At 41.6% G+C, this 13,650-nt stretch overlaps 1 protein-coding gene across 2 annotated transcripts in view; it reads right to left on the bottom strand.

Annotated features, from left to right (window-relative positions):
* Nucleotides 1-6,675, bottom strand: part of gria2b (glutamate receptor, ionotropic, AMPA 2b) — a 46,628-nt gene extending 39,953 nt beyond the window's left edge. Inside the window, exons 1-2 of one of the 2 annotated variants that reach the window (XM_034543098.1) lie at nt 6,273-6,675; nt 5,951-6,091 (exon numbers count right to left, since the gene is read on the bottom strand). In XM_034543098.1, the coding sequence (XP_034398989.1) occupies nt 5,951-6,091; nt 6,273-6,357 (226 nt within the window). In that variant the 5' untranslated portion in view covers nt 6,358-6,675. The remainder of the gene's footprint in view (nt 1-5,950; nt 6,092-6,272) is intronic. The other variant, XM_034543097.1, reaches the window with a different exon arrangement.
* Between the last annotated feature and the right edge of the window lie 6,975 nt (nt 6,676-13,650).

The following is a 13,650-nucleotide window of genomic DNA, read 5'->3' as shown; positions in this document are numbered from 1 at the left end:
ATAACCCCCCCCCCTCCCCCCCATATGTAAGGGATAATGTATTGTCCGGCGGTCGTTATCCAAAGATAAACGAACAGGACCCAAGCTTTTCTTTTGAGGGAAATTTATTCAATCAGAAAAAACAGCTCAAACAGAGAACAAATGTATTCCAACCGAAACAAAACATATGCTAGGGCCTATCAAACAGCTCAAATAGAACATGTGTTACAACAACATAACAAATATGCCTACATATAGTCGATACACCGGTAGGCTACTTTCTACAGGTTTGCATTTGAATACACATGTGCGCGTCTTTTAGCAAATCTGTGTGCAAAGTCTTTAACCACGCTCTTTACATCTAAACTGCGCGCACGTTTATTCTCAATGCTAAGGATGGCCAGACCTGACAGACTCTCTTGTGACATGGAGCTTCTGAGATATGTTTTGATCAGTTTTAGCTTGGAAAATGACCTTTCTTACTTAACGGTTACTTGTATTATTTTGTACAGAGCCGTTGTCTTCTCAAAAGGGTTGCAGTGTTGGACAACGTGAAATGAAGTTAAACAACGATGTGGTTGTGGAGATAATTAAGGAACGTGTCTGATAATGGGCGCAGGGGGTATAGTGAGAGCATAGGTTTAATAAGGTTAGTGTATTTTCAAGCACAACACATAGACAGAGCAGTACAGCTGTCAAAGTATAACGTTAGCTACGTGGTAATGTTAGCTATAGCAAACAGTACAATACCTGTCTCTTCTGGCAGATGAGTGCATCCTTCACCAGCTGGTCGAAAAAGACTTGTAATTTTGGGAAGTTTGGCATTTAATTCAGAAATGTTCTGTTTTGAATGCCGCTTTTGGGCACCACTTTTAAATGTGCGTTTCATTTTTCCTCAAGAGAGATGTCCTCGTAGTTCTCCCAGAATGCACCGCGGCCCAACAATAACACCAGTCCGCGTAGCAGGAGGCCCTAGTGGTTGCCTGTTACGATTGCCTTTACAACTATTATTTAAAACTTATAAAGCTAGTTTAAAATACTTTTTTTTATTGTGTAGCTTTATATGAGAGAGACAACTTTGAGGGATATCTTAATGTTATTACGTAATGTAATATTATTTATTTATTACATTATTCGGCCCAGATTCGGCAGCCGATAAACCGGTTGCCATGTCTCGGACAGAATCTGCCCATGTCCGTAACAGCTACACCTGGGCCAGACATGGCAACAGTGAAATGTGCCAAAGGTGGCTCACATTTGGCCGCATCGAGCCGGAACACAGCCGAGTCAGCCGACACTTAGCCGCAATACGTCCGAGTGCGCTGGCTAGTGTTGGATTAAAAAAAAATAATTGCCATGCGAGGCCCCCCCGCAGTGCGGGGGCTGCGGGGGTGATCTCTACGGGCCTGAGAGAAATAAAAAAACATGCTACACGAGCATGCTATAGCATAATAAAACATTACATTTGGCAGGCAAACACACATTGTATATGCACACAGCCAGGAGGTATTTAAAATGCTCTGCGCTGCATTGAAAAGGAGCAGGTCATCCACAAGCGTACACCGCTAATTATCATTAATTGGTGTAATGTCAATTTCGGTGTTGGGAAGTCACCCGATTTGCGATGATACCCAGAATTTGCCTTTTCCGCGACGCTGTGCGACATCCGTGTAGGCGGGGTTTTGTCCAATTAGAAGTGCGGTCACACAATTTCAGTCAGAAAAGGTGTCATATAGTACTTTTGCACTGCCGATGACACAAGTGCAATATGTAGCTGTAATGCACTCGAATGCAGAGACGGATGATTTGGAAGTTCATGCAGAATTTAGGCTTCAGGGCACTTCCGAACCATTAATGCTCGTGACCCCCTTTTTACAAAGCGACGTCTACTTGTGAACCTCTAACCAGAGGGTGCTTGACTAGAGTTCAGAGTTCAATTGAAGCGTGCATTTCCTTTTATGTTCCGTTTGAATAATTTGAATAATATTGTGAGGACGGCATTTCACTAGAACAATGCAAAGATTAGAGATAAGACAAACAGCAGAATGTTTTGACTTTGATTTTCAACGCTTATAAATTCATCGCTACCCCTTCGTCTTGGGACCCCCGAGGAGCTCAAATCCCCCTGAATGGAAACCTACTGTTTTGTTGTTGATGGTTTAACACATCTGACATATTTAATCTCGTTAGAGCTTTCTCTTCTATTCAGTATTGCTCCGCCATATAGCTGGGGGACTTTAAAAAATAAAGTGTATTCTGACTGATAAGTGTGAGTCAAGCTCTTATAAACACTCATTCCTACATTTCCCTTTAACGCAATTGTATATATAGCGACTTTCACGAGACCCGCGTTTGCAAATGCCACCATCTTTCAAACAAAATGTCTACCGGCTAAAAAAGAAAAAAAATGACGGTTATGTGTATAAAAAGAAACGTTGAGAGCACAGGTAACCCCGGTGACATCATCGAGGGGTTAATTTTTCCTCATTCTTCTCTCCGGAGCCACAGAAGACACCACGTCACTTATCACACTGAATTGGATTCACCATGGCGACCACATTGACCCCCCCCCAAGTGTAAATTGGTGCAGCTCCCCTTTGGTCTCCAGTGCAAAATTCCAGGAATATTCCAGTGTGATCCATAACGTCTACTTTGACAGTTCGTCCTCGAAAAAAAAGAAAAGAAAGTACCACTTTCGAACATAAGAGGCTAATGCATTTATTAACGATAGGAAATAATGAATTGATGTATAATAGATCATAACCTGGCAACCAACACGTTGTCCTTATTAAGAGATTATTGCTGACCTATAAAGCATTTATGAACTATTGGTTTGAAAAACACAACACCAAACAGTACCATGGCCCTAGAATGTCAACAGCCACCATACATATATATATATATATATATATATATATATATATATATATATATATATATATATATATATATATATATGCATCCGTCATTTAACCACATGGAGTCACAGAGGTGAACTATTCTAGGAAGTTTCAATTCATTGCTCTGGGTGGACAGCACACCAGTGCACACACACACACACACACACACACACACACACACACACACACACTTTACATGCACTCACTCAGTGCCAATGATTCCCCTGGTCTTGGCAGCAGGTGCACACCTGTCCAGATGAACTGTTATTGATGGAGGAATGTATCATCCTGCCCCCTACTGTCTCTGACACACTGCACTGATGAAGTGCAACCAGAGTGGGATATGTCTGTGGGACACAGATTAATTTGCTCAAAATCGTATATTTAATGATCTCATGTAATGTCTTTATTGTATCATATGCATTATTTATAAGAGCGATAAAGCGTACGAATCATTAAATGATGAGACAATTCGGGGAAATATCTGATTAAAAAGGAGCATGACTCAAACATATTGAGATTCAGTTCTTAGTATAGTCCACTTTTGATGGCATGTGATGGAGCTCCACATCCCCCCCCCCCCCTCCCCCTCCCCCTCTTCTTTAAAGACAAAAGTGCTTTTGTTTGGATCCAAAATGAAAGCTCACACCTGACACTCCGCCACAGTATGCAGCAGCTCCTTTTGGTAATGGAGTGTTTGAGGAGCCCAATAACAAGCTTTCAAGAAGCGATGATTTATTATTTTTTTCGCTTTCAATCTGCCACGTCAGATGCAATTTCCTTTATTCCACGCTGCGTAAAGTACATTTTAACAAACGTAATACCACTATAATTACACTTGGAGGTGGATTGTGAGGCAGACTGCCATCTACCAGCCTAACCCCCCCCCCCCCCCCCTCCAACTCCCACTCAAGTAGTCAATTAGAGGAGGTAGATAGTGTTCATGCAACATTTGGAGAAAAAAACCAAGTGCATGTGTCAGACATTCAGCCCGTCTGCTGTGTCGAGAGACAAAAAAAATATACTTATTAGCAGCCTTTGTAACAAATGAACAGCCATTCCCTCAGCTCGACAACACTAATCAATTCTAAATCCAACCATTCGTTAGTTCTTTTTCTATAGCCTGTAATTGCTCATTGAGGGGTCACCGATGACTGTGATTTGACTTCTGGAGAGATATGTGGAAGCCAGCAGTCTTCACGTGTGCCATAAATCAAGAATGGGACAATAAACAGAACTGTAGTTTGTGTGTTTACTCTCAGAAATGTTGCACCAGGTTCACTCCCTGACCTGCCTATAGAGCACACTGTATAATTAAAATATGTTAAGAAATCAGAGGTAATTCATACATATCATCAGACTGACTAGTAGTAGTTATGAGCTTAGAAGTGATCGCTCATGTTGGAGTTTATGCAACGCCGCACACATTCTGGATAGAAGGAAAACACATTTGGGTTCATATGCACTTTTGAAAATGTGAGATGAATTTAAAACAAATCATCCAGACAATAATGAAACAGTTAATAAGTACTGATAAGTAATAACCACCCCCCCCCCCCCCCCCCCCCCCCCCCCCCCCCCATCTCTTTCAGAAGGGCAAACATTGTTCTCAAACAGGGGGCAGTGATATTTGAATGTCGGGCATCTCGCTGTGATCTGTCGGCTCTCTCCAGGCAGGAAGCTTTTATATGGTAATGAAATCGATTGGTCCGATGCGCGCACCAATCAGAAGCGTGTGATTTATGTTTAGGGGGCCACTGTTGAGAGGAGTAGTCGCTTGGCAACCGTATAATGAAATGTACGAGGTCTGCCTATAAAAGAAAGGAAATAAAAAAAATTATATTGCGACCTTAGAACCCATTTGGGGCTTTCCGTTGCCGCTATTTCAAAGAAAAATACTCTGCGTCTTGGTTATTTTAAACAATTTAAATAGATTCTGACCAAAAAAAAATGTAAATAACGGTAATAAATCGACAAATAAACATGTGTACGAAGTGATATGGAGTTGGGTGTGAGACAAGCTGTCTTTTGAGTCATGATTTGGTCTGTTATCCTCTATTTCCCCGAGGAACTGACGCTCATAAGGGTCCTATTCATCTTCGATATGATCTTAAAGAGCCGTTCCATGTAAATATGTAATATGCTTTGTTACCGGAAACCACTAATGGTTGAGTACCGGTCCTCCTGCGCGGAGAAAAGACGTGACATCGCTCCACGCTGCAAGAAATGTCACATCTCAACATGTCACATCTCGCGTTTTGGCTCAAGAGGATAAGAAAAGAAAAAAAGCATCAATATGGTGATATAGATTTAATCTATTTGGTTCCAAGTGCGGGTTTCTCTTCTTTTTCTTTTCATGGACTAAGAAAGAAGACGAGGAAGAAGAAGAAGAAGAAGAAGAAGAAGAAGAAGAAGAAGAAGAAGAAGAAGAAGAAGAAGAAGAAGAAGAAGAAGAAGAAGAAGAAGAAGAAGAAGAAGAAGAAGAAGAAGAAGAAAAAAGTCGGATCTCGACGTCGGTAGCCAATATGAATGAAATGTGGTTCCAGAAACAGGTTTTGATGTCCATCAGAGTCAAGTGCAGTCCCACGAAAAACTCGGTCCTCCCTCCACTCACTTCAGGCTGAATCATTCGGTTTAAAAAAAAAAAAAAAAAAAAAAAAAAGGCGTGCTGGAGTGGGAAAGAAGCAGCGGGATCGATATTTCTGCAGCTGTGTTTGATCTCTGAATCTGAAGGAATGTTAATGATGTGACTGTTACTGTGGAAACCAACTTTCCCCTCTGCCTACACGATGCTCCTTCTCAACTACCCACCTCGCCGTCTCTCGATGTGACAAATGGGTGTTTCATCTCCATCACGAAAGCCGATGCATTCGATCCAAACTCATCTCGTTAAAAAAAAAACACGCACAATACAAGCATCCATATCCATAGCCATTTAAAACAGTGTATGGATAGCATGCACACTTGTAAGAAGAAAGAACAAAGGGAGGGGTGTGTATGTGTGTGTGTGTGTGTGTGTGGGGGGGGGGGGGGGGGGGGGGGGGGGGGGGGGGTATTTTTCTGTCACTTACAGCAGTTGGTTACAGCGAAACTGTTCGCCACTTCCAGGTTGTCAATGTGGGGCGTCAATCTGAATTCCGAGGTGCCAAACTGAACCATGCCTATCCGAAATGCGCTGTACTCTTGGTCCGCGCCCCTTGGAAAGAGTCCCCCTGAAAATCCAAAATGAAAAAAAAAATAAAAATATGAGCCACACTCGCACATCTTTTTTTTTTTTCTCCTGTCATTTAAACATTTTTCTCAGCATTTTTTTTTTTTTTTTTTTTTTTTACGCACAAAAAAAAAATGGTAATCCAAGTGGTTGTTATGTTCTAAAACTATTGGGATACGTACCGATTTGAACACTGGGCGAGCCTCCGAGCGCGCATCCCCATAAAACCAGCAGGACCGACACGGATAAATTCACTATCGTTTCCATGTCCACAGTTTAGGTGTCCACATCCACGAGGGGACTTTGATATTCCTCGGTGCCTCCGGAGCTGTTAGATCCCACACACATTGGAGACCTTCAGCCTTCGGGAGGAAACAATTCAAATCTGCAGTAAAAAGGACCGTTTGTTTGTGTGTGTGTGTGTGTGTGTGCGTGTGTGTTTCTTCTTCTGCTGTGAAAAGGACGCCAGCAGTGAAGGAATGGTCGCCTCCAATGCGTGCCTGCTGGTCTCTTCTTCCGCTCCTCGTCGTCGCTCCCCTCCTGCCGGCAGCTGATGCCTCCTCCAAAGCGCACGGGGACAACTGCGCGTCTCCGCTCCGCGCGCCGGAGCTCCGTTCAGCATCACACCCACAGAGTGAGGGACGTTAATGAGGAGGCGGACGGAGACGGAAAGAGCCGAGCGGGCCAACCACTTTGAGACAAGAGAGGACCACTGCACCTTCAGCTACATTGGGAGATGGAACTCTGGGGTTTGTTTTCATATTTATTATGACGAGCTTTAGTCAGAAGCATGAGGCATGAACACATGAACACGTCGTTCATGTCATAACCCTGCAGGGTCACCGTGTGTGCTGTTAGTCACAGTTATTTCAACAGGTTGTTCTGCTTGTATGTGTCAAAGCTCGATACTCAAAAGGCTTTTTCCAACCTCTTCCTCCCTCGAACCGCCCTTCTTTACTAACCCATTGGATTCAATGTGAAAGTAAACAGACCAATGAACAGACTTGATTGTGTTTTGTTAGATGTTTATCAGCAGCACCGAAGATAATCTTGTAATGTCGGCACGAGGCAGAGCACTTGCTGTCACTGGAGCAGGTGTATAGGGAGAGAGGAGCTGCCCGTCGGATAAAGGTCACTTCACTCTTACAGGGATCAGATTAGTGGCCTTAGAAGTATAATGTTCACGGTTACACCGAAGATATGACTCGATGTGCTGCATATTTCGATGTTAAACATGTAATCCTTACTTCCCTACTAGTTGCAGAATGCACATGTGGAATAAAGCTATTTAAAGATATTTGCAATAATACCTGAATAACAGTTTTTTGTTGTTGTTGTAATTGACAAAATGTCAGAAAAGCAGTTACAAAACTGATAAACAAGTGTCCTCTATATGGTGCACGTTAAAGGCCAACATGTTCATACTTCGTAAGAGAAATCTTGCTCATGCCCTCCAGGAATGAAACTCCTCTTTTAACTTTGATCTTCTTTCCACCGTCTGCATGCTAACCCATGCAATGCAAATCTGTGTTCTAACTGCCATTCGGAAACAGGGTTAAATAGAGGAGAGCTGCTTCACAGCTAACTGGAAATAAATGGCATTCCTGTCCCCTTGTTGTACGATATGCATATCTCAGCCCGATCAGACAGACGCTGAGGGTGGTGGCAGTTAGAAGCAACAGTGTGTATCATATTTCAGCACCATGGACAGCACACCACACAGAACACTGTCTTCATTTAGAGTAAATGGAGGGGAGGGAGTGTCGAAGGGCATGTAGCGATAACTTGGGTTATCAATATAATAATGTAGGCTGCAAACAAGTCAAACTGTGTAAAATGAAAGCGAGAGCGTCTGGAATACCGGTGATATTTAATTGTTGCACAGGGAAATAGTCTGTGTGCACAACTATAGGATCCAGTGGGTGCGTTCGGTTTAAATCCTATAGTTTCCAATTCATTTTTATTAATGACGTCATATCTATTTTATTTAAAGCCGCCTGAAAGTTTTTGTATTTCCTTTATGACAATGTGACATCACTTTGTTTCTCTGGCCACCTCAAACAAAAAGCACAATCGTAGAAATCTGTATGCTAGTTTTTGGAAGAGAATAATATATATATATATATATATATATATATATATATATATATATATATATATATATATATATATTTGTTTTTTAGTCTTTTGCTTATAGTAAGAGGCTGAATGAGAAAGACAATTTTACATCCATATTAATGTATCGTATATTTATTATTGTGAACGTAACTTCATGTTGAACGTCCTGGAAAATAGAGGAAACATTTATTTTTTTACAAACCTTTTTAACAGAGTGTTTTCAGTTTGTGAAAGTTAATTGGAACATTTTTGGTCAACAAAAACATTATTTGTAATTATTCACCGTTCAATTGTACTCAGCTCGACCCTCTCGTGTTACTACCTCTTGGTGGCAGAGAATCAAGATGGCGACGGACAAAATGCCGACGTCGAGGCTTCAAAAAATCGTTGTCCTCAACCGAGACTGAGTCCACTTCTTATATGCAATCTATGGATTTTCAGAAAATAACTCATTCGGCACAATATGTATATATATTTGCAATAGGGACGACGGCCCAAAAACTATGCCGATGAGACTCAAGAGCCCGAACCTGTTGCACTCGGCATCGACTGGACACGGCACACATTCGCTCTCGGGTGTCTTTTCTCAACGTCTCATCCGACTCACGGCAGAACGCACGGCACGCTCGGCTGCTCGTGTTTCACATACACACACGTACTGAATCTGTTTGACCTTGTCTGGAGGTCCCGTCACGCATGGATTCACTCTGCGGCCGCTCGGGCCGACACGCAATATTTCAGTTTTGATTAATCTCACGTCTCACAACTCTCCTTAATAATTTCTTACTGTTTGTACACAGCTGTGCAGCGTTCTAATGAGTTTTTGTAGGAATGAAATGACTCGTAATCAAATCATGAGCCCGCCCCGCCGGCCGTGTGAGAATGTTTACCTTCGAGGGAATTTTACTCAAATACCCCCCCCCCCCCCCCCCCTCCGAGGGGTTGAGAGGGGCATTTTAATGAAAACATTTGGACCTCTTGGAGAAAGCAGCACTTTGTAGCGGCTCAAACCAAAGTCGGTGACCTTTTTGAGAAATGTTTTAACCGCGGCCCAGGAAAATCCTCTCCCGGAAAGCATTTACACTTCTGGCATTTAGTTGTTGCTCTTATCTAGAGAGGCTTTACAATGGGTAACATTTTAGTGTCTCGCTCCAGGGGCCGTGCGACCAGACACTTTAGCTCGTGATGGACAAACGCCCGGCTGTCGCCGTGGGGATATCCGACGCGTGACCTTTCAGGTAGAACCGAAGTTTAATGAACCCTTTGGCGTCGTCAGCCGCGGTACACAGAAACAATGGTTAAGTTGTTGCAGCGAATATTCTCCGGAGGTCCATTTGGAGCCTATTAGGACTCCTGTTTTCTAAATGACGTTCTTCTCTCCCGTGTTGTTGGTTTCTCTCATTTTTGTAAATGATCTTTAGACTTACCTTCAAAAAGTGAGTTGAGAAAAAGAGAATCTCAAAGCGATTTGTATAAAGAAAATTATTCAAATGAGTTGAATACTTGGATCTATGCTGCGAGAAAAGAGAAGGAAATATGAATGAGTTGATTGTATCTCCTACCGTGGTCAGAAAATATCAGGAGCATATAGCGATACGTTTTCTTTACTGTTTTTACTCTTTGTCTGTCTTCGGATGCACTGAACAGGAAGCTTCTGTTCACTAACACAGACGTACAGGAACTCACATTCAGGACTACGAAGGTTTCCCATCCAGCTGAACTGCATGTCTGAGGAAAACACTGCTATCAGAGGAAGTGACAAGCACGTATGGATCAGATGGTAATCATACGTAATAGAAAAGAGTATCAAGAGGGGAGAGCGATGTTCATGTCTAAAGCAAAACTAAAATAGTTACATTGTTGCAGTTGTCATCTTAAAAACAGAAAACGTGATATTTTTTCTAACCTTATCGTTGCGGTGCCTAAACTAAAATTGTTTTACAACTTTAACCACGTGGCATTGTGCATTTCTGAAAGAACAATATCTTTTGGGGGGGGTTCAGAAACTTATCCAGTGGGTTGCATAAATGTACATTAGGAAAAAAGAAACCAACAGTACAGAATGAAATATGTTTAGAGGAGCATGTTATATCCGTGTTATGTATTATGACAACACGTGTGTGAATAAAGACGTATTTAGTGATATTCACACAATTGTGGCACATCCGAATGACATTTAAACCAACCCATCTACTTACCTACGACATGGTTTTGGTGATTCTCGATTCTCGAGTGCTGAGACCAGACGCTTTGACCGCATCGGCTAATACCATTCAAATGTGTAGCAACGTTGCTCTAAAAACTCAATATCTAAAAATATCCAAAGTTCTACATTTGAAGGGCGTTATTAATGGGAATAGCCACGTTGTATTTACTCACTAAAAACCACAGGTTTGATCGCTTTGAGCTCAAACTGGGCCTCCATTGGCTCATCAACAATAGTAATCATTATTTTAATTGTGTATTTCATCTCCTGCATGCATTTGTTTTAATGCCCCGTTTGCCTTTTACTAACAATGCATCCTCCCGAACCTCTTTCTGCTCGATGGTTTTCACGTTTTTCCGGCTGAGCGCTCGTTGTTTAATGACCCTCACGAACACCCATTCAAAACATTGTTTTTTTCAATATTTGTCTTATTGGACAGTCTAATTTGAGAGCGACACAGTTTGTCTAGCGACTCCGCTATCGGGCTCTTCAGACTCTCTTCCTGACACGACCCACAGTCACGGCTATTTTACACATTGGTCGAATCTGGCTGCAACTGAGCTCCTCGTGCACGTTGACCTCTGACAGCAAATGGCATCCTCCACACTTTCTAGACCTCCACATTTAAAGCCCCGAAAGAAAGAAAAAAAGACTGCAGAATGGTAAATTGTGGCCAACCTGAAATCCACTGTGGCATTTGGAGAAAAAAAAATAGCCTATTACGTCTCGCGTTTAAGATCAAACCGTGGCTATTCACTCACAACACTATGGCGATGAGCAAACCAGGGAACACACTACCAGAAGTGACAGGTTAAATCGCAGAATTACTATAGAAAAATATACCCTTGATTCTATGATATTGCTAGAAAACAATTTACAGATGGTAGCGCTTCTTTTGAATTAAAAATCCAACGCTTCCTCCGTTTCTATGTATTCTTGGGGCTAGGAGAAGGTTGCAAAAGCACAACGCTGATGTGTGAGAGCCTTGTTCACAGTAAATGAGCTTCCAATAAGCCCCGTGGCCTCCCCCCCCCCCACCGTTCCTCCACTAATCATTGCCTGCCTGACTGTCATGGTGGGTTTTCTTGGTGGCCCGGGTGGCAGCCTGGTGAGAGGGTCATGTTGGATTAGAAAGCACCCCGTGTGATATAGGTTACTGCACTGTGCTGCTGGCAGGGCGCTGGGCTGCGGGGGCGTGTGCACAGACACACTCAAAGAGGCACATGAGTCACAAGGACGGGTTCGGTACATCCACGGTCGGCGTCAAAGGGTTTAGTCTGTAAACCCACTCAACACGGAGTGTTCTTGCAGCGCTGGTGATCTGCCATCTGATCTATGAGCATGTTGTCATAATTGTTGTGTTTGTTGCAGGTGACCAGGATTGTAAGATGTCGGGACACGTTTTAAGAAAGATGCAAAATCTCACTTAGTGTAGTTTTTTACCACTGAAAATATCTTATTTATGATATTGTATCTCCAATGTTACCAAACTAAGAAAATGTCACCTTATGTATTAGCATGAAGTGGAAATCAACCTTCTTTTTCTTCTGTTTTTTTTTTTTCTTCCAGGAGAGCTTTTTCATCTCAATACATTTAAACAAATATATATGTGGCCATTAGAGGGCACTGCAATGCAGAATCTCTCTCATTTGAGATTCTGTGAGAGCTGAAATTAGTCCTCAGATGAGTCGAAACTAAGTACGACTAAAGTATTTCATTAGTCTGTGAAAACAGTCGCGATTAAAAGATTCATCTGTGATTTAAGAGGCTTTTTTTTTCCCACTTGAGTGTGCGTGTAGTTACAGTCTGACTCCCATTATGCGTCTCAGTCAGGATTTCTGTAGTGACAGACAAAAATCCTCTCCCATGTCTGTAACCATGGCAGCCATAAAGAGAGAGAGAGAGAGAGAAAAGAAAAGAAATGGTGTTTCTCATTTAAAAAAAAAAAATTATGGGATAGGTGAAACCTCGGTGGAAGAAACAGCTGTGTTGGTGTGTGTGTGACGTGCAGGATACATGTCGGCACAAAACCAGAGCATACAGTGTTTTGAGAATTTAAAACCTGCGAGTTCATTTTAATCACATCAAATGGTGAAAAGTAGTTTTGGTCATATTTTAAGTCTTTGCTCGTACATTTTCACAAACACACGCTACGAGTGGGTGATGACAAACATTACATCATTGTTGGAAAGGTGGCAGTGTCACTAAACCATCTGAACAGGAACAAAGATTATCTCCTCAAGAGCAAATCATAAGAATAATAAAAATGTAATAAATACTTCATAAAACAGATATTTAGACTTTATCTTCATGCAATTTCTTTTTCTCTTCTTCTTTTTTTTTAGCATGCAATGTAATAACAATGTTACACTTTGCATTGAAGCTTAAATGCATGTGTAAACGTATTAAACTTGTGGGCAGTCTCCCATTACTCAAAGCTGAACTGAATTTAATATTTACAAATGCTCTTTTATAGATCTGTGCATCCTCCGATCGGTTCTTACGCAATCAGGTCTTTGTGGACTTTACAGTCAAACCTGTATTTGACCTCTCCAGTACCATTATCAATAAATTAACTTTTCCAATACAAGATGCTGTATATACATTTTAGGTAAAGAAATATTAAGTCATTAGCATCGTTTAACACACAAATCACGACAGTTGTCTATTTTCATTTAAATATAAATGTAACAATACGTTGTTTAATTTTTTTTTAATATGATTCATATGATTTAAGATTCATTAAAAGGTATGCACTTGTGCACATCCTGGGTACCACGTGGTTTTTTGGAATATCCCTGTTATCCGTAAGTCATGTAAACATTATATCCTGTTTTTTTTTTTTTTTTTAAAACTGGACTTTGCTGGCTTGGAGTACTCCGATAGAAAACAGGATACCTCGGCCACACCCACGCTTCTGTGTATTAATTGTGAGTACAGAACATAGAGGCTAAGATGGTGAGATTACCTGCAGGCAGACGATCAGAAAACCTGGATATTACAACGATTGTGTAGAAAGGATATGAATTACCATGTTTCTTTTTCATGTTCCCCATGTAAACGCTATATCCTGAATACGATCCACAAAACGGGATAAGACTGGAAACCAGGATTTTAGCATGTAAACATATTCACTTTTGGAATTCTTTTGAAGGTAATCAGATCGAGAACTTGTGGGAGTGAAAGTGTGGTGAGTAGGTGGTGGTGTGGGGGGGGGGGGGGGGGTTACGACACAA

This window comes from Cyclopterus lumpus, chromosome 10, assembly GCF_009769545.1.
Source record: "Cyclopterus lumpus isolate fCycLum1 chromosome 10, fCycLum1.pri, whole genome shotgun sequence".
In the NCBI taxonomy this organism is placed as follows: Eukaryota; Metazoa; Chordata; class Actinopteri; order Perciformes; family Cyclopteridae; genus Cyclopterus; species Cyclopterus lumpus.
The sequence above is the reverse complement of the archived record's forward strand: the minus strand, read 5'-3'. Positions and strand labels throughout refer to the sequence as shown.